The sequence below is a fragment of the Toxotes jaculatrix genome, chromosome 17 (assembly GCF_017976425.1).
Source record: "Toxotes jaculatrix isolate fToxJac2 chromosome 17, fToxJac2.pri, whole genome shotgun sequence".
NCBI classification, from domain to species: domain Eukaryota; kingdom Metazoa; phylum Chordata; class Actinopteri; family Toxotidae; genus Toxotes; species Toxotes jaculatrix.
In genome coordinates this window covers 11,816,225-11,836,668 of record NC_054410.1, presented here as the reverse complement: position 1 = coordinate 11,836,668, position 20,444 = coordinate 11,816,225, and the positions used below count along the sequence as shown (strand labels likewise).

Below are 20,444 nucleotides of genomic sequence, written 5' to 3'. Positions count from 1 at the left end.
TGCAGCATGCTCTCTTCCGATCTGGACTCTGCGGAGGACACGACGGCCAGTGCTCCCAATGATGCCGAGGGAGAGGAGCAGGTGGAGGAGGAGGAGGAGGAGGACTCACCGGCCGAGAGTGATGTCCTGGAGGAGGTAGGTATAGACAAACCCTCAATACTTAATCTTAGTTTTAACCAAAATAAAAGACATGTATGTGCAAACATCAGCTGACAGTAAATATCTGACAGTTCTCATAACTGAATGACTTTAAGAAAAGTAAGCAATAACATAAACTGAGCACCATAAATTGCCTTTTCCTGCAACACAAGACAAGGCCACAATAAGATGCAAGTTTTGTAACCATATGTTTTGCTTTTCTTAAAAATATACACATTTTCTTTTGTGTAACTCAATATTTAAGGCACTGCATTTTTATTTTTGCGCTATAGTGGCTCATTGAAAATAAATCTGATGTTCTTTGACATCCTCTCTGTGTCATTACAGTACAACTGCTTCCACCTGCAGCAAAACAGCATTTCTACTTGCTGAAATGCCAGAATGGTCAATTTTACATAGCAGCAGTGGAATCCAGTGATGTGGAAAGGTGCTCTCACTAACAAATGGATATATTTTGCTCTGGAGAGAGTTATGTCTGGCTAACAATTATTTTGTGCAAAACCCTACCTTGGTGTTGATTGGTCCATTTTAAGTGACCGCATTTGCTCCACCATCCTCTCATGGAGTAATTACTGTGGTAATCTGGGCAAGTGCCTGTGTGCAGCTAGCCATGCACAGACAGTAAAATGACACATGCTGTCTTCAGATCCATTGTTCATGCAACTAGATCCTGTTTTATAGTGTGCAGTTGATTCAAGTAAAATTTAGTTACAAGCAACTTGTGCCTTTTTCACAAACTATATTTCATATTTATCGAAAGCCAACAGATTTAATTCACATGTGTGAAAACTCTTTTGGTGTATCCAGGGATATACTGTTATCCCATCTGAGTCAGGGCGTTTATTTTTTTATTGGCTGGGATTACCTTGGTTAGATTTGGAAATGGACTGAAAATTAGAAGAAGTATTTAAAGGGCATTTTTCACCTCTTGCATGTTATAGTATTAATGTTATTAAATGTTATTAAAGCAAATGAGTAAAGTCTGTACATGGTCTATAATGTCCACAGTCAGGGCGCCTGGACTGCTGAAAAGTCCGTCCTCTCTGGTGCATGAGAACCGAATCCCTGTTTGCTCCACAAATAACTGAGGTGGAACCAGCAAAGTGACATCCCCACCCCTGTGCCAGTGCAGTAATGGATGGGTGGTTGTCAGCATAAATCCTTTCACTCCATAAAACACCAGAGGTAGTTTACAACAACACAGGATCTCATGGGGAGAGATGACACCACAAAAAAAATAGACAAGAATATTATAGTGTCATAAAGTCATTCGATGAATGTGACAGACAGGAAGGGATCAAATTCAACTTTTAATAGGTGAAACTCAAACCACCTTCCTACTTGGTTACATTAAATGTTTCACTCCTGGTTTAATCTCCTTATGCACACTCTAGTTTCTTTTACTGCTAGTGTTACTGATGAAATAGCTTTGGGCCAGTGTCTTTGCTGAATGGGACAATTTGACTTCTGGTCAGTATTGCAAATGTGAGCACTTTCTGTCTCTGTTTGTCCGCCCTGAGCTAAACACCCAGGTCTCAGCAGATTAGCTGTGGAGCAGAGAGAGATGTACAGACACATGTACTGAAAGTATCAAAGATAAAAGTGGTATTATATTATTATAACATGTAAGCAGTGTTTGAATGTTGTATATGTTTAAGGAAAGGCTCATTTGATCTGTATCACATAGTATTAGATAGTTTCATATTTCACAGTATGAAGCGCAGTGGGGTCCAAAGTGGGAAAGTGGTCTCAGACTTTTGGACCCCACTGCAGCTTGAAAAAAAAATGCTCAAGTAAAGTACAAATGCACATTGTGTTTATGTACAGTGCATGTTCTAATCCACATTGTTTTCCATTGTATTTAAGTACATTAATGTATGCATGTACATAAATGTGTCAAGTTTTTTTGTCTTTGACTATGTATTCATCTACAAAATATCAAAACATAGTGAAAAAAACTTTAATTGCAAGCCCCATATATTTCGGACACTTGTAACTAGAGCGTGACCAGTAATAATTAGCTTATCACAGATATGCCTGTGTTGGCGGATATATCGACCAAAAAATAACTGTCTTCATTACATATTATGTGCACCAGAGAGCACTGACAAGATTTTTTTACACTGTAAATTGTCCCACTCAGTACGTAGCTTGCTCGCAAGTCTTCAACAACCAGATTTTAGGGATTGTTATGAAAAATGTTTATGGGTTTATGTTAAGAAAAACACATATTAGGTAATATATTCTGTGTGCATATATGACATCTATAGTTACCCTCTGATATTAATGTGACATCTTTCTAGCAAGTACATTTACGCTTATGCAATATAAATGGAATTAATTTCAGAGATAGATGTGTGAAAACCGCTTAGTTAATATTTGTCTGTCAGCTGCATTGACACGCAGCCTCACAGGGACACTACATGGTTTAATTGAATTCCTCTGAGCTTTCTTTAGTTTGATTTACTTTGTGCTTAGGTATGGAAAAGCTTGGCAATTTATAGTGCAGCCACGTTCATTTGCATTTGCTACTGCAAGTCATGAAATCACTGCCATGTTTCAGGGGCTCATTGCTCTAAGTGCCTTTTCCTTATTACTCTCTCCTTCTCCCTCTCCCTCTCTTTTTGTTTCCTACCTCTCCCTCTCTCTCTCTGCAGCAGCGTCCAGTGAAGCAGTCCCTGGGTGCTTGTGTCTGCCGGGAGTCCCATTGGCGCTGCCTGCTGCTCTCTTTGCTCATGTACAGCTGTGTGGGCGCGGTGGCCTGGTGTCAGCTCACCCGGGTCACCAAGATCAGCTTCAACTCCGCCCTCACCTCCTCCTTCACGGCCTCCTTCACTTCCTCCCTGCGGGGGGCATCTGGGATGGGCGTTGGAGGACACTCAATGATCTACCACGACAGCCCCTGCTCTGACGGCTACATCTACATCCCTCTGGCCTTCCTGCTCATGCTCTATGTGTTGTACATGGTGGAGTGCTGGCACTGCAGAGCCAGGAGCGAGCTGCAGTGCAAAGCAGATGTGGACAGTGTGTATGAGCGCGTGCTGCGGATGCAGCAAGCCCAGCCCTGCATATGGTGGAAGGCTATCAGCTACCATTTTGTCCGAAGGACTCGGCAGGTCACTCGATACCGCAACGGGGACGCCTACACCACCACACAGGTGTACCATGAGAGAGTGAACACACATGTGGCAGAGGGAGAGTTTGACTACAGCCACTGTGGGATGAAAGATGTATCACGTGAACTCAGAGGCCTGGAGGGACATCCAGCAACCCGCCTGCGATTCACCAAGTGTTTCAGCTTCACAGAGGCAGGTCCAGAAAATGACTACCTCAACCAGAGAGCCAGGTTCTTCTCTGAAATAGAGGGTTTGGATGATTACATGGAGGCCAGGGAGGGGATGCAGCTGAAGAATGTGGACTTCAGAGAGAACCTGATAGCCTTTGTAGACCCAGATAGGATGCCTTGGTACACTTCCCAGGTTGCCTTCTGGCTGGCAGCTCTCTTCATGCTGTCCTGGCCTCTGAGAGTGCTCACAGAGTACCGCACTGCTTATGTGCACTACCGGATAGAGAAACTATTTGGGTTAGAGTACAGCCACAGCAGCCTGTCTCCTCTGGATGAAGACAGGCCTGTGGCGAATAACACTGGCTGTGTTATTCCAAGAGTAGACACACTGGACAGCACTGAAATGGAGTGGCACATACGTTGCAACCGCCAGGTGATTCCCAGCTACTCAGAGGCCATGCTGATAAACATGAGCACAGCAGACTCAAACTCACTACATGACACTGAATGCACGTCATCCTCAAACTGCTTCCTGTTGGACAGCAGCCAGACTGCACAGAGTTACGGCGCTCTCCAAAGCCAGGACAACTGCGAGCAATGCAGCGAGCTGGCTGGGCGAGAAGATGGGGGAGGCGGGAGGAGGACCGTCACCAGCTCCAGCTGCTCCTCCATCTTTTCCTGTCGGGGAGCGCTGTTTCAGTCCCACCTCTCCTCAGACACATCTCGCTTCTCTCTGTGCCGCATGTATGGCTCCCATCGCACTGTGGCTCTGTGGAGGAGCCGCAGCAGCAACCTGACGGACCCCTGCTGCGTGGACGAGCAGTGCTGCGGGTCCGACTCCAGCCAGCTGGCCCTCAGCGACAGTCCACCTACTTACAGGGACGCTCGGTTCTTCCCAGTTCTTATTGTGCATCGGTCTGAGGGCTGTGGCAGCGAGGATAGGAGGGAGGTGAGGCGTTATTATATACGGCGAGGGTCATCCTGTGTGGAGACAGCTCTGTGAAGGACAGAAAGAGACTGACTGATAAGTCAAGACAGATCAGTAATAATGGGTGGTGTTGTAGAGTTACTATTTGATAGAAATAATGACATTAATGAAGATTTAAGTAAAAAATATGCTCTTTCAGGAGATTCCCATGTAAATATAATTAAAAGATACAGTTGCAGGTGTGTTGTGTCTACATGTAGTGGGACATTCTCACCTTGTCATCTACAGGAGTGTGTATAAGTAAATAGTGACTGTCAAAATCTGATACTGCACGATCTGAGCATTCCCACATTTCATTACAGACATTTTCCAAAAATCAAGGGACAGAAATCTTCATTGGTTCATTCGGTATCTGTGTTATTTGTGTGAGGATACTTCCTGGAAATTGTCCCACTTATGAAAGAATATTTTTCAAAAACATTGCATGTTGTTACCAAAGGTATTGTCTTTTAGTTTATTAATAGACAGCAAGGTGAAACCAAAGACATGAGTGTTCTGTTTTTTTTGTTTTATTACCTCCATCAAGGAGGTTATGTTTTTACCCTTGTTGGTTTGTTTATTAGTCAGCGTGATTATGTAAAAACTGCTGAACTGATTTGCACCGAACTTGGTGGAAGGATGAAGGATGGGCCAGGGAAGAACTCATTAAAATTTGGAGCACATACAGATCATTAACTGTGAATTTGAATTTCTTTTCTCTGGAGTCTGATGTAGCTTGTCTGAGACTGGCCTTGGTGGAGGTTTGGGCTCTCTGTGTGCCCTTCTACTTTATTATTATTTTATCAAAGCATTTATCAATGGGAGATAAGTGGAGTGGAAAGCATGAAGTGAATGTCAAACTGTAAGAAATAAAGGTGGTTCTGAAGGATCATTGCTTACAAGTATTTACTATGAAACATGAATCTGTTTACTTATACCCTGTCAGACTTAAATTAAGGTTTCACAGTATAAAGCATAGTAACAGTATAAGGAGTAGTCTGAAACAGTAACATAGCAGGATGGGATTGTGTTTTCTCTCTCTCTCAAATGATTAAAACTTGCAAATCATACAACAAATCATATCACTGTGGCAACTTTCTATTTTTTAAATTTAAAATGTGCACCCTTTCTTATGTGCATCAGTAGAGAAGATTAGAAAGACGGGAGAAAAGAGAGGGAAAAGAGAGACGAGAGTTAAGTTTCTCCTGTGATCGTGTTGATCTGAGGCGACGATGTCAGACTCTCTCAGACTCACAGCTCAGTGGTACCTCTGCTGTCCTCAAGTACAAGTGCAAGAGAAGAAACACTGGTTATTGGAAAACACTGAATGCTTATATTCTAGTAGTATATTTTACTTAGTAAAGAACTGTTTTCAGCAAAGTCAGAATAAAAGTACAGTTTGCAGTATTAATAAAATAGTAAAATTAGTAAAATAGTAAAACAGTAATAACATTACATTGAATGGGGCCCCATTCAATGTGATGCTATTACTATTTTATAAACTGATGAATGTAAACCTTGATCTCCAAACTAGTTACTAAAATCACAGAATTCTTACTTTTTCACTAGTATAGTATAGAATAGTATGGTTTAGTAGCGTAGTATAGTTTTTTGGGGGGGCTTCTTTCTTTCTACTGCCCACTAGATGTCACCATTGCCAAAGACTATATTTACGGTGTGGTTACATGTTAGGAGGAAAATTTGTGCTCATGTTTTAAAATGTGTTTTTAAATATGACTAAATATAACAGTTATTAAACATAAAAACCCATTCTTTAATTGTAACTTGGAAATAATAATTTAACAACAAAAAAAAAATCACCAGTTAATTGCTTATTCAGGAGCTTTAAATAGCAGCTCATGAGCCTCCTCAGTGAATGCAGTTTGCTTAGTTGTCTTGGAGATACGTGACTGAGCTTACAGTCTTCCTGTGGAAGACACAATGAAGTCCAAGGCTTTTTTCAGTTGTGGTCCATGATGTAAAGTCAGCATCTTTCACATCATCAACAAAAAAAAATCACTCCAAATCAAAACCTCTAGAAAAAAAAATATATCACACATACACACACTTATAGGCAATAAGTCTACACAATTTAACTTTTTTTAAAATATGCAGTGATTTATATTTACTAGCAATTTATCAGATTAAACAAAATGTTTAAAAAAGGATTTGCCATGAGGCAGTACTACACTATTAATCTACCCATTAGTATATTCAATATCTAAAACTCTATAATTAAAATGTTCTTACATGTATTAATTAGTGATATAAACAGAATCATATAATAGTACAACACTAAAAGGAGCTGGTCTGCATAGTGAGTACTTTTGTTATTATACAGTACATTTTCTGATAATACTCTCTACTTTAAGAAAGAATTTGAATTTAGTACTTTATCACGCTTTTTTTTTTTTTTTACTTTTACTTTGTTGCTCGTGTTTCATGATTGATTACCTTTACTTCAGGCAGACAAACATGACCACGACGCATGTCGAACATAATCTGACAACAGCTCAGGGGTCTGTCCTTCTGTTATCCAATGTGCGCGCGAGCCGCGTTAACTACCGCCTCACTTGCGTCACTTCCCAGGCGCGCGAGATCATGCTAACGGCAGCTAACTGACCAACTGACAACCGAAAACGGGACGTTTACGGTTTGTTAAAAATACTGACGTGAAATTTGCAGTTACCGTTTAAAGTTGTAGTTTTTCCTCTGTAGACTGTATGCAGTGTCTTTGATGGGCGTTCAGAGGTCGCTGCAACCCTGTGGAGAGAGAGAGCTGCTCTGTTGTTGACATCCCTGACGAGCACGGATGTTGGCGTGTCAGCAGCTGAGGTGCGTAGCTTACCAGCTAGCATTACTTTTTCACGGAAGTTTTCTTCCTCTGGCATGCATTTAGACCCTTAGTTGACTCTGACCTGGCACTGAGCCGGACTTCAGTCTTTGGTTACACGGTTGCGATGAAGCTGCAGTGCGATGTCGAGGTGGTGAATCGGATGCTTCCCACGTTTGGAATGAGGAGTCGAGGAAAGGGGACCAGAGCGGTTCTGTCCATCGGGAAACATTTAGACAAGACAAGTCAGCGCAGCAGCATCTACATGATGATCTGCACAGCTAAAGACAGAGCAGGATCAAAGTATAAGGTTTGTGTTGTTGTTGTTGTCTTTGTTGTTATATGCTGGTTGTCACAGCTGGGGTTGCATCGATCATTTTTCCCGGGGTATTGTGGTCTTTGTTGTTCTCAAAATCTGGCCAATGGCAAGATTCTTCTAATTATATTATTTTCACGTTGTTCTAAGTCTAATTTAATTATAGGATTATTTTATTAATATCTAGAAGGGCATGTCAAGGCCAGCTAAAATCTGAAAACAATAAACCGTAACCTATGAAAACAATACCCATCATAGACACATCAGCAAGTTTTAAGAATAAAAAACAACGACTGCACATTAAATATAATGTGAAATTTCGTTTAGGTTCACTAAACACACTTTATAGTGTATTTTAGTTAAGTTTTCTTCATATTTAGTGCCCAAAATTCTGTAATCCTAAACCAGATCCTCTGTTATTGTTTCTTTTTGAAATTGACTGTAACACACAGGCATTAACAAAACTTTCCAGCATCTTTTATTGACTGCATTTTTGCTTTTCGATTAACTAAATCCTGTGAGTCTCTTAAATCTGCTTTTTTAAATTATTCATCATTGTCTTTCCCACAAAGACCTAGACTGGAAACCTTAGAGGTGTTGTTTTCACAGCCTGAAATGCTCCCTTCAAGAGTTTCTCAGAAGCTTCCTGTATCTGATTTAAAGAGTCTCTGTAAAGTCGGTCCAAACCAGCTTGTTGACGTAAAAGTTAAAATGCTTTCAGTATTCCTGTCTACTCATGTAGAGTGAATCACTCACTACCCGCCCTAATGTTGTGAAATGTATTTTTCCACTTCTCACATTTGCCAACTTTCTCTTGCAGCTAAAAAACAACATAGAGAAGTTCTTCACATGGTTTGTGGAGGAAGGCAAGGCCACTGTGAGACTTAAGGAACCTGCTGTTGACATTTGTTTGAGCAAGGTACAACATCCAGCAGTGAGGAAGCAGATTTCCTCAATAAATTAGTCACAGATGATCAGTAGATTCAGAAATTACATTGTTAAGCTTTTTATTGAAAACTGCAAGAAGTACACATTTTTTAGGGGCGCTTACTCTTTTTTATGTAAGAGTCAGTCCCCATATGAGGAGAAAACCACACGGGACTCAGAGGCAAGGGTCAGGCTGTCCACTCACCCATTTATCAACTAGACAGACACACAGTTCTGACTGCAGCCAGTGCCTGGGCAGATTCCAAAGCAGCCTCATTGTTTCCACTTGCTGTAAATCTCTTCAGTTTGTTTTGAAGCAGTGGTGACCTTTCACCCAGATTCTAGCATAGTTCAACCTGTCACGCTGACAGAAACACACTCGCACACCCACAAACTGACTGACACCACATAATGCAGGTAAACAGGGAAAACAGAAAGTCCATTTACCCTGCCAAGCCACAGTTTTACAAACACTATGACACCACCAGAGACTACGGCCTAAAAAAATGACCAAAATCTAAAATTAAATGAAAATCTCAATGTTTAAAAAAAAAAAGTCAGTATTTGATTGTACAGTTACTCACAAAACGGCATCTAATCTCTCAACTTTCCATCCTGAATCACTCTCACATTTTTTATTCCCAGCAGCAAAAAGTTCATCATGTTCATTCAAAGAAAGTGTGTCAGGATATTCTAGGCTAGTGAATTTAGGTTAGATATTTCAAGGTCAGACACAACTATGCGAGAAGAAACTGTGAGAGTCTGCTGTTTGTGTTACTTGATAATCTATTGATCCGTTTGAAACATTATTTATTGATTCATTTATAGGCTGATGCAAATAGCTTGAAAAACTTCCTCTCAGCCGCTCGTCTGGCAGACAGAGGAAGTGACACGAGCAGCCTACCCCTCTCCACACTCACTCCTGTTCGAGCCCGGGACGTGGAGCAGCCCAAGAAGAAACTCACTATCGTCTCCAAGAAGGACTACCCCCTCACCTCCAACTTCCCCTACTCTCTGGAGCAGCTGCAGGTCTCCTACTGCAAACTGTCACGTGTGGACATGCGGATGCTGTCCCTCAAAGGTAAAGTGGGTTGTCGGCTACATGCTGAAAATGATATTCTAGTCTACAGCTTTCAATAGTGCTTACATTTTGTTTTTGCATTTTACTCCCTTTTATTGTTGTAGATAATTTGGAAAAGTTGACAGAACGTTGATAAGCTTAAGGTTTGACAGGTATAAAGGGTGAATCCACCAGTTTTACACATGGATGTCATAAGCTCTGTTCAGAATAGCTGTATAATATCATCTGTGAATTTGGAGGGAGCTTTTCAAAGTTTGAGGAAATAATCTTGATAAGTTGTATTATGGGAAATGAAGGATCTGGTGTTTTAAGAACTTTACCCTTACAACCAACACATAGGATATCTCAACTTCTTCTGCTACAGTTGTGCCATTTTTCCCCTACTTTTATGGGAGTTTATTACTAATTAGCTTGAGTAGTTCTTTAATAAATGGTATTTTTTCTTTGGTTTTGTTTTTGCAGCTCTCCGCAAGCTAGACCTCAGCAACAACCATATCAAGAAACTGCCTGCCACCATCGGTGACCTCAGCTGCCTCTCTGAACTCATCCTCCACAACAACCACCTGGAAGCCTTCAGCAAGGCCCTGTGCCTGTCCACCCTGCAACGGACCCTCCAGCTCCTGGACCTCAGCCAGAATCGACTGCAGTCCCTCCCGACTCAGTTCTGCCAGCTCAGAGAACTAGTGAACGTCAAACTGGATGACAATGAGCTTGTTTGTTTGCCGTTCCACATCGGCCGACTCTCAAAGTTGAGGTTCCTGTCGGCGGCACATAACCAGCTCGCCGTGCTGCCCAGTGACTTCCGCAAGCTGAATCTAGAGAACCTGGACTTATTTGGAAACCCGTTTATCCAGCCCAATCCTCTGGACCACACAATGCAGCTCACGTTCCCCCTTTCACTTCAGGAGATGGCTTCCAGAGCTGTGTCCAACCTCAGGTCAGAATTAAAAACGCTCAGAATATCAGCATTTATTTAAAGTTCTTATAGCAAAATCATAAAGTCCTCACTCTTTCTGATCTTCACAGGATACCATACGGACCTCACCTCATCCCTGCCCACCTGTGTCAGGACCTCGAAGTAGCCAAAACCTGCGAATGCGGCCGTGTCTGCATCAATTTCTACATCAAGACAGCGGTCAGCATGAACCTGCACCAAGTGTCTCACACAGTGGTCCTGGTGGACGATATGGGAGGCACAGATGCACCGGTGCAGCAGCACTTCTGCTCCCTCTCCTGCTATTCTGAATTTTTAGACAACTCCCTCCAGAGAGGAATCAGATGAGCAGCAAGAAACTCTGATTTTACTGACACAATGTTCACTCTGTTAAACTTTGTTTTATAAAAGTGCTACAAGCTGCCCGTTTTACACTTACATTCAACTTTTAATGCACTTCCCACATAACAAGGATGGAGTAAGAGACAAGCATAAGTACCTTCACAACTGCTCTGCCTGCATCTGCTGTTGAGTACTGACTGTATGTAAGGAGAGTGGGCAGCAACACTGACACAGTGACTCATTTGTCTTCTTTTTCTGTTCTTCCTGCCTCTAAGAGCGAAATGCAGGTTCCCCTACTGACCTACTTCTGCTTGGCAGGGGAATAAAGACATTAGATGAATTTCCTGAACACAGTGCCTCGGGGTCCATAAGCATCACCTAAAGGGAGTTATGCTAATGACCCACAACTTTTTTTTATATGTATGTGAAAAATTAAATAAAATAAAAGTATTCATTGACATGTCTTTAGTGGTTCATTCTGACATTGGAATAATTTATGTCTGTGTTATTTTAGTTGTGTATTTGAATTAACTGACTGAAGAGGGATCGCTTGCTTTTAAAACCGCAGCAATGCAAGAAAACCCCTTCAACTCTTGGACACGGTCCTCAGTCCAGTTCATAGATCAGGGTGTTTTGGAAGGTGAAGCCAGCAGAAGTGGAATGATCACTGATCACCTTTTCGTTTCCATCTTTATCGATTTCCCTCAGTAAGGCAGACGGTGGCTTGCTGTCATGCTCTGGGGTTTGGGAGATCTGCTCTGCAGGCTGGTCATCCTCGTCCATGTCCTCCCTCTCTTCCTGCCTTCCCAAGCCTGAAACCCCTGTACTGGACTCATCTGCTTCATCTGTTGGAGGCACTTCAGTCTCCTGGGAAATGCAGGAGTCCTTTGCCATAGGTGGTGTGGGAGACACAGCAGCAGCGGTGTGGGATTCCTCACTGGATGTGTGATCCAGAAATGCAGCATCTGCTTCCAGCTAGAAGAGAAATAAATGTAAAAGGTGAAAGAACTTATCAGATTTAGGTTGATCATACACTTCTACCTTCAACCTGGTTAATGGAATTTACCTCACCTGCACATTTCCTTGTATGTTTTCTTTTGTCTTTTCAGTCTCCTCTTTGATGTCTTTAGTCTTCATTTTAGGTGTTGACTCCAAAGAACTGTTCAGATTTACTTCTTCCTCCTCTGTTATGCCACAGGGGTGTTCGGCAGTGATTAAAATGGACTGGTTTTCAGTCAGTTTTACATCTTTTTTCTCATTTTCTTGTTTCTGCTTTTTCAATTTATCCTCTTCCTCCTCTACTCCACTTTCATAAATCTTGTCACTTTGGTGATCCTCTCCTCCTCTTTCTTTTCTGTTCAACTTCTTCCATTCTGCCTCCTTCTCCACACCAATTTCCAGTTCTCCTTCGTCTTCCCTTTTTCCTCCTTCTCTCTCCTGCTTTCTCCACTTTTCCTCCTTATTCACTACACTTTCCTCCTCTTCTACACCTTCCTGGCCTTTCCTCATCTGCTCCTCTCCTTCCTCGTCTTCACCTTTCTCTGCCCTTGTATGTTGCTTCAGATCCTTCTCCTCAACTTCTCTTTGTTCCTCCTCACCTTTCTTACCTCCCATCTCCTGTTCCTTCCATTTGCCCTCCTCACTGTCCTTCCCCTCCCCTTCATTATCACCTACACTCTGAGCATCACTAACAGTCGTAGCAGGCCCTGAGGCAAAATTAAAAGCCTCTTTACATGGAAGAACAGGCAGTGTGACCATCAGCTGTCCTCTCTGTTTGTTGAACTTGGCCTCCCCTTTGTCTTCATCCACAGTGTAGGCTAAAGGCAGCTCCAGTCTGTAAGCTGGTTTCTTGGACTCCAGCAGGAGGCTTTTTTCATTTACCTCAAGGCTGGTGTCTGAAACGGACTTCAGCAGCGGCAGGTCGATGGTGACCACTATCTCTTTGGGCCTAGGGCTCCTGGCTGAGTCTCGGGAGCATCTGAAGTCCTGCAGGTCAACAAAAGATCGATATTTCACTGTGTAGTTCGGCTTTGTTGGCTCTTTGGTTTTCTGAGGCTGGATGTGGAAGCTTTTAGGTTTGGCATCACTGCTGTTTTTAGTTGCAGGTGAATCTGTAGGCTTGGTTTGCAAGGACCAATCATCAGGGTATGGGAAGGCAAGAGGGTCAGGTTTCTCTGAGGGCTCCTTGGCTTTGTATCCAGGTATGGGTTTTCGGATGACACAAGGCTGAGGGGTGCCCTTGTACTTGATATTCATCTCTCGCACATTGTTTTTGTCCAGAGTCACATTAAAAGCATCCTGGATTCCCTGAATGGCTGTGCTGTCCACCATATCCATGAATCTCTTGTTTTTGCTCGCTATGTGGAGAGTGTCAGGGTGGAAAATAACATCATAGATCATGATTTTGATCCCTTTTGGATCCGTGTCTTGTCTCCCTGGGTGCAGACTGTGAGGTAGGGACCAGCACTGCCCTCTGCGGCCATCCTCCGATACACCAACCTTAAATTCAGGCTTTCCAACTTTATCATTGGCACAGATATTGATAAAACACTTCTGCTTGTCGGTGACCCTCATCCTGAGAGCTCTAAACGGTTTCGGGTGGATAAACTCGATGCTGTTTCCTCTCTCCTGCTCCAAAAGTTTGATTTCCTCTTCATACCTTTTCTTATTCTCGGGGTCTGATATTTCTCGGGCGTAATCGCGCAGCATTTCCCTGAATTTCTCGTCCTTGAAAGCTTTTGTGAGTCTTTCGGTTTCATCCACTGTCATGTTCAGTTCTCTCAGCTTTTCTCCGATCTCCATGCTGGTGATGGCGAGGTGGTTGAAGTTAAAGCACAGAATCTAACGCCCAACTTTCCTCACCTAAACGTCCATGAAAAACTGTTCAGAGGCCAAGTTAAATGTGACACATTAACTGCTACAATTTGGGTTCGATAAAGTACGAAAAATACGCGGCATTTGCTGCGTTTTTACGTCCATTAACGTGTGTTTCAGCGAGCTTTAGTTGTACGACCACAGACTCCAAACGGCAGCGTCCCGGTTGTGTTGATGTTACCATAGCAACACGAGGGTCAGTGGTGCAACAAGGAAACACCTCCCCGAGAAACATTTTGTTGCGGTCAATCCGACAGGTTTTGATCGATAAATGATTTGTAACCAAAAAGAAATAAATACATATAAGTAAGAACCAATTGTCAATACGCTCTAAATAGAAATTAATTTAATCAAAGCAAAATCTGACCCAGTAGCTTCGAAATGGATTCATTTTTTTGTATTGTCAATTTTTATGAATTTTCATTTTATTTTTGTTACATATATATACACACACACAATTATTAGAGTTACTTACTGGGTACTTACTTTACTTCTATGACAGTGTGAATATTTGTGCCTTACCTACACAGACGTGCACCCTTATGTTCCCATCCAGACAGCTGAATTTGCCAGTGGACCTGGGATAATTAAGACAAAGAGGATGCACCTGAGCTCAGATTGAACTGCCATTAAGAAAACGGTCTGAATACTTTACATGGCATCACTAACTCATTAATAACTATGTGGTTCGATAAAAAAGAAAAATCCCTGAATTATTCAACATAGATTCATATTTAGGCCACAGGCACCAAATGTGAAATTCATAATTACCATCTAAACTTTTCCAAACACGTCAAATAATCTTTATGTTAAATGGTGATCTAACACTTTTATACCAGCAGGTGTCGCTGCAGACCACCGCTCAGGTGGCATGTGGCCAGTGAGTATGTCGGTCAGTAAGGCAAAGGGGCGGGTATGCAGGGAAGAGAGGTGATTGGTCGCACCCCCAACAGTTCATATTTCTCGCTGTCTGATTGGAGGGGGTGTGCTGTTACTAGGTGTGGGACCATTTCTTATGAATGTGTACGTGAGAGAGGTTGGATGCAGCACAGAGAGCCAGTCTTGGTCCAGAACCATCTATATAGTTTCTTTTTATTGTTTACGTCACGTTTACGTCCATGTATTTTCTAGGCTCGGTGTAGTCAGTTACTTATGAACAACTGCATCTTTTCATTTGTGACCACTAATCACAAGAACAGGTTTTTGCTAGAATATACCAGACTGATTACAGATTTTTGAATGAATTAAAACTCTGGTGAATTATGCAACAATCACACAGCTCCACTGCCTCCTTGTTCCCATGTGACAGGGCTGAATGGGCTCAAATCATCTGTTAATGAACTGCAATACAAGGCAAACAAATCCCTGTCTGTTTTTGTCTGCTCTGACTCATCAAGCATTCTGGCTCTGAGCTAATGAACACGACACTGTCCCCAGATGGTCTCACCAAAAGAGCTTTTATAACACCAAGAAAAAAAAATCATTCAGCCAGTAGGAAGCTACCCACAGGCTAGTCAGCACATTTCGAAGGACACGAGTGAGTTTCAGCTGACAAAAAGTGGGTGGGTTGTGGGGGGCAGTCATAGTGTGACGCACACAGGATGTGGGATGACACCCACCGCATTTATGCGTGACGCGACCCGGGAAAGAGTGCTGACTATACTTGATAAAACACCTCGTTTTTCCAGATTTACTTATAGTAAGGTCACAAAATGAACAATAATGACTCATTTAATCTTATTTTTTTTTATTACAAATATGTATTAAATAATATGAAAAGTTAGACAGGGAGATATAATCAATGTATAATCATATTATTGTTGATTAATACTCGTATTTACATTGTTTTTCATGTCAATATTTTCCCAAATATGACAAATAAATGCATTTCATAGTACGACAAACAATACATTCACATAGACATATATATCAGTATTAACACAAACAAAGAGAAAGTGTTGTAGGAGGGGTGAAGAAGGTGAAATGTATAAGACAAACTTCATACAAAGGCTTTGGCAAGGATGCATACATATCATCACTTATATCAGGGTAAACAAAAGAATCCTTTAGAGAAAAATTCATGTACAAATGAGCAGTAGAGAGGAAAAAAGGAGTCCAGTGCATGTTTTTTTCTCATTCCCATGAGTAAAAGAGCAGCAACCATGTGTGCCTGGCCGCTCCTTGTATCCCTGTGGCATCTTGGGAGTGGATAGGATGGCAGTGTTAATTGTCTATTTTGAGTTGGCAGGTACCAGCATGCTTAATGTGGCAAGGCCAGGTTTTGAGGGAGGCGTTTTACCAGCAGCCATTTTGTTCAAGCTCCGAACATCAGCCTGCCAGGAAGGAATTTTCTTTGTGGTCATGTGGCGTCGTGCGTGTTTGGTGAGGTGATCACTGCGCATGAATCGCCGGTCACACACGGGACACACAAATTTCTTTTCGCCGGTGTGTGTTCGCCGGTGACGGGAGAGCTCGTCAGAGCGGGCAAACCTCTTATCACAGCCGTCCCAGCTGCAGCTGAAAGGCTTCTCACCTAAGGAAGGGAAAGAGAGAAAAACAGGGAGAGAAGGGAGTCAGCAAGTGAGTCACACTGCACTCATAAAAACCTAATATGTCACCTTCCCCTGTCTAACACAAAACAATGAGCTCACTCTCTTCCCATCAAGAATGACAAGGCCGAAGGAGCAATGGTTTACAAACAGGATGCAACACTCATCTGTGGTAGTCACATTTTATTCCACATCCTCACGAGTTTTCAACCAAACTAAACTTTCCCATGTGCTGCCAATGCTCACCTGTGTGTGTCCTAAGATGAGCCTTCAGGTGTGAGCTCTTGAAGTACGTCTTCCTGCAGCCTGGGAAGTTGCAGACATAGTTTCTCCTGCGGGAAAAGTCCATTTTTGTGGCTGGGGCGCTACCACTGGGCCCCGCTGGCACGTACACAGGGGCCGGGGCCAGAGGTAGCAGCTTGGTGTTGCCCAGGGTCATGACAGTCTGAGGGCAGTGAGGGGCCTGAGAGACTGAGGATTGAGGGAGAACCAGCATCACCGTGCCCTGGGGCATCGCTGAGCCCACGATGAGGGGCTGCTGGACAGGGGTGGCGTTCGCTGAGGTGGGCTGTGGGAGGATGGGTGTGGTGGCGGTCCGAATTCCAGTATTGGATGTCTGAACCGCGCTGGGGATGAAGGCTGAGATTAACCCCGATTGGCTGCTGACAGGGAACATCTGGCAGATGATTTGAGGGCTGGTGACTGGAGGTGGGGACAGGGTTGTGGGAACAGAGGGAGGGGGTGGGTTGTTTTGCGGTTGGGTGTTGGGAGGAGTGGGGGTGGAGACCCTGTCCAAACAGTGTTTTGAGGGACTGGGTTGCTGTTCTGTCTTTGAGGCTGTGAGAGGGGCAGGAGGAGACGGAGGTGTGGCTATCGGCTCAGTCTTTGTAATGTGTCGCTGCTGTTGCTGCTGCTGTTGTTGCTTTGGGCAGACCATTGTAGCCCTTACTGTGTCTCTAGTTTTCTCTGAATTGGGGGCCACTGGAATGTGGTGTTGGCAGGGGGTGCTGTCTGCGGTGTGGCGGATGACGCTGGTCACCATGGCTCTGCAGGACTTTGGCGGAGGGGGGAGGGAGGGGGTCTTTTCAGAAATGGGTGCCAGGACAGGTTGATGAAGTCCGGACCCACTGCGCTGTGAGGACACAGCCAGGCTGGAGTTTGACTGGAGGCCAGTGTTGGATGCTGAAGTCTCAACAAAGCTGGGACTGTGAGGGGGAGTCATGCACTAGAAAGAGAAGGTAGATGTGAAGACAGAGGAATTAATGTGTACCCCAATACCATAATGATTCTCTAGCTTTACAAAGAACTGTTTGTAGAGATAAGTATGACAGGTGGCATGCAGGAGGACACAAGCATAATGAACACTCTGAGCTATAAACTCAGATTTTTATGACCATGCATCTACAAGGACAAACTTTGTCTGAAGGTCAACCCTCAGTCTCATGTCATAAACTACAGTTATCTTTAGACATTACATTAAAAGGCCATGGGGCTTAATGCAGACCCTGACATTATTTCACTAATCAAATATCAGTTATCTTAATGGTTTTACAGCTCTGTGTAATTTCAGTGCTGACCTCTAACTCAAACTTGATGTTACAAAACTGTCATACACATTATCCAATCGTCTGACACCTGTACAGTATGAGGAGTGTCTTACCAGGGAGGAGAGGGACACAAAATCCTTTGGGGGCTCTGGAATTTCTGGCGGCAGAAGGGAGTCACAAGAGTCCGAAGCTGGGGTGAGGGGTCTTGGCTTACAGGGGTTTGGCCTGTTGCTGCCAAGGAAGAGGCCCTGGCCCCATGAGCTCATACACACCAGCACTTCAGCTGCCTCCAGGTCCGTGTACTCTAGGCCAGAGGTTCCACTGGAAACAGACTGTTCACTGTCGTGCCTCCTTCTCTTTGTGTAGGACCCACAATGATCCATGTACTCAGTCTGAAAGGAAAAATAAATAAACATCAGACAAAGGAGACAGAATGAAAGTACTTCATTATTGCCACATCATTTGGTTATCGTAGTTGGTTTCAAGTGCATGCTACGCTGTGTTGACTCAACTTTGATTCAGATCTGATTGCGACATACTTACAAACAGAAAGCAAGCAGTCTAATCTATTGACCAGGGTGGGGGGAAAAAATCTCACAATTTCCAATTATCATCTGCTCAGTCACTGTTCCTGTATATGAAGTTCCCGGGCTAAGCTGCGCTTTGCTGCCAATAAGGGAGAGGGGGTGTTGGTGACTACACCCCAGCCCAGCATGCACTGCCTTTGGCTCAGAACCAGGACACCTCCCATTGCCAAATATAGACCAAACAGTGACGTGCTGCCGAGATGAGCCATGTGAAATCCCCATAAAGCGGGTTTGCATCAGGAAGTAGGCTTATTACGTTACAACCTTGTTATAATTTTTTACAGTAAACAAAGCATTTTACTAACCCTCCACAATACCTCAACCAGGTGACACTGACAGGCTTCCGTACATATTAAAATTAATTTTTTTTTATTTCTAATTATCATGGACACATACATTATTGCCTTTAAAAGTGTGAGGAAAAAGCAAAACTGCAATCTAAATGTGCAATAAGAAAACAGAAAATCAAAAACAAATATTTGCACATTAATTTAAGGTTGATTTGGCACCACTGGGACGCTGACGTGACACCAAATAATATTAACAGAATTACACAAAAAAATTAATTGTAATCATGCTGATGACTTAGCTTGGGCACTGAGATATAAAACCGACCAGTAAACAACTGAATGTCACTGGACTGAAGGGAAAAACACAATAAATCGCCGTTAAAAGAATTGTCTTACCCCGTGTGAGTCCATCTCCGTGAATTTTCGCGATGGCATTGAAGAACAAAATATTTAAATATCACTTTTTGTGTTGTCAAAGCCAGTATAGAACAAAGAGACGGCGGTTGCCAGTGCTTCTGCCTGTACTCGGGTAGATTGAGGTGGTTTTTTTTCTCTGACTGGCTGCCTTTTCTCTCAGCTGTGTGTGTAAAACATAGGGAGGAGAAAAAAAAAAAAGAAAAACAAAACTCACAACACGCACCGGCGGGTGGCAACACTCGGCCAATCACAATCGAATGTGTGCAGAGCTCCGGCCAATAGGAGAACAGGGAGCGCGTGAACAGTGCGTGCTCGCTGGACGGTTGGAGGAAATAGGGTGCGTGGCCGTTGGTGGGCGTGGTCGCGGAGTCAGCAGTGTCAGGGTAAACCCGATGAACTGCCAGCCGCTAAACTAGGCGAAAGGTCGATCGAGTCTATGCTGCGTTCAAGTACTGTGGGAACAGCCTGCTGAAAACGACCCACGCAACAGTATAAATCATCCAAAGTTTATTTTAAAATAAACTGTAATGTAAATACGCTATTCCCCTTCCGAAAATGTAACAGGATATTCAAAGGTTCTATAGATGTACAATTAGAGCCAGTATTAAAAAAGATGTTTTGTAAAATCTTCATTATTTTCAAAAATTATTTCAGAGAATAAAGACTATGAGCACCAAAGATTATATATATAAAAACAATTAAAATGTTACATTTATGGCGTGCTTAAATATGGATATATGCACAATGTCACCTATTGCACAGTCTGGCATTTGCACTGTATACTGTTATGTTTTGAAATAAAAGGAGAAATACAGCTATAATGATCAAGAGTCCAAGTCTAGATTAAATCAAAATGCAAAGATTTTGATAACTGGATCATTCTTACCAGCCTTTGCAAACACTCACAATTAGTCACTTGAGTTTGTAGTTTACACTTTGCAGAAACTCGTAAAGAAGGATTAAATATGAAATGCTGCCATGCTGACATGTTATAAACACAGACACACTAATAATCTTTAGGCTTTTAGAAACCGATGTATTTCCTAACCCTTGATTGAATATAATTTTTTAATGGAATGGAAAACGTTGATCCAAGAAAACAGATTTTTCAAGCTCTATTGAAAACCTGCAAGAGAAGGAGCCTGCAGGAAAATCATTTGTACCACCTTTCCCACAACACTTGAATGCAACACCAGTGCCAGATGAAGTGCCGGTTTCTGGGTTGTTTTTTGGAGTTATTTGTGCAGTTTTTGCACAGAAAAAGCAGAAGAACAAGTCCTCACTGTCTCCACTTCAACATTTCATGACACAAACACAAATTCACAAAGTCAGTAG

General features: G+C 42.8%; 4 protein-coding genes across 4 annotated transcripts; 2 read left to right on the top strand and 2 right to left on the bottom strand.

Annotated features, from left to right (window-relative positions):
* Positions 1-6: 6 nt before the first annotated feature.
* On the top strand, positions 7-4,448 carry LOC121197408 (transmembrane protein 151B). Its single transcript, XM_041061007.1, has 2 exons — positions 7-135; positions 2,817-4,448. Exons 1-2 carry the CDS (start codon positions 7-9, stop codon positions 4,446-4,448), a joined length of 1,761 nt encoding a protein of 586 aa, XP_040916941.1.
* Positions 4,449-6,999: 2,551 nt separating this feature from the next.
* On the top strand, positions 7,000-11,303 carry lrr1 (leucine rich repeat protein 1). The gene is made up of 5 exons (XM_041061372.1): positions 7,000-7,555; positions 8,382-8,480; positions 9,317-9,569; positions 10,032-10,506; positions 10,596-11,303. Exons 1-5 carry the CDS (start codon positions 7,373-7,375, stop codon positions 10,849-10,851), a joined length of 1,266 nt encoding a protein of 421 aa, XP_040917306.1. The 5' UTR covers positions 7,000-7,372; the 3' UTR covers positions 10,852-11,303.
* Positions 11,304-11,451: 148 nt separating this feature from the next.
* On the bottom strand, positions 11,452-13,647 carry dnaaf2 (dynein axonemal assembly factor 2). The gene is made up of 2 exons (XM_041061150.1): positions 11,917-13,647; positions 11,452-11,820 (listed from the first exon to the last, which is right to left on the bottom strand). Exons 1-2 carry the CDS (start codon positions 13,645-13,647, stop codon positions 11,452-11,454), a joined length of 2,100 nt encoding a protein of 699 aa, XP_040917084.1.
* A 1,802-nt stretch (positions 13,648-15,449) lies between these two features.
* On the bottom strand, positions 15,450-19,276 carry klf11b (Kruppel-like factor 11b). Its single transcript, XM_041061145.1, has 4 exons — positions 19,089-19,276; positions 17,929-18,207; positions 16,515-17,493; positions 15,450-16,252 (listed from the first exon to the last, which is right to left on the bottom strand). Exons 1-4 carry the CDS (start codon positions 19,125-19,127, stop codon positions 15,951-15,953), a joined length of 1,599 nt encoding a protein of 532 aa, XP_040917079.1. The 5' UTR covers positions 19,128-19,276; the 3' UTR covers positions 15,450-15,950.
* Between the last annotated feature and the right edge of the window lie 1,168 nt (positions 19,277-20,444).

Bases quoted from the DNA above. Each gene is read 5' to 3' on its own strand.
- LOC121197408 (XM_041061007.1), top strand. From the start codon at position 7: ATGCTCTCTTCCGATCTGGACTCTGCGGAGGACACGACGGCCAGTGCT. The intron at 136-2,816 runs GTAGGTATAGAC...CTCTCTCTGCAG, and splicing joins AGAGTGATGTCCTGGAGGAG to CAGCGTCCAGTGAAGCAGTC.
- lrr1 (XM_041061372.1), top strand. From the start codon at position 7,373: ATGAAGCTGCAGTGCGATGTCGAGGTGGTGAATCGGATGCTTCCCACG. The intron at 8,481-9,316 runs GTACAACATCCA...ATTCATTTATAG, and splicing joins TTGACATTTGTTTGAGCAAG to GCTGATGCAAATAGCTTGAA. The intron at 10,507-10,595 runs GTCAGAATTAAA...TGATCTTCACAG, and splicing joins AGAGCTGTGTCCAACCTCAG to GATACCATACGGACCTCACC.
- dnaaf2 (XM_041061150.1), bottom strand. From the start codon at position 13,647: ATGGAGATCGGAGAAAAGCTGAGAGAACTGAACATGACAGTGGATGAA. The intron at 11,821-11,916 runs GTGAGGTAAATT...TTTCTCTTCTAG, and splicing joins ACATACAAGGAAATGTGCAG to CTGGAAGCAGATGCTGCATT.
- klf11b (XM_041061145.1), bottom strand. From the start codon at position 19,127: ATGCCATCGCGAAAATTCACGGAGATGGACTCACACGGG. The intron at 17,494-17,928 runs GTAAGACACTCC...TTCTCTTTCTAG, and splicing joins TTGTGTCCCTCTCCTCCCTG to TGCATGACTCCCCCTCACAG. The intron at 16,253-16,514 runs GTGAGCATTGGC...TCCCTTCCTTAG, and splicing joins TCATCTTAGGACACACACAG to GTGAGAAGCCTTTCAGCTGC.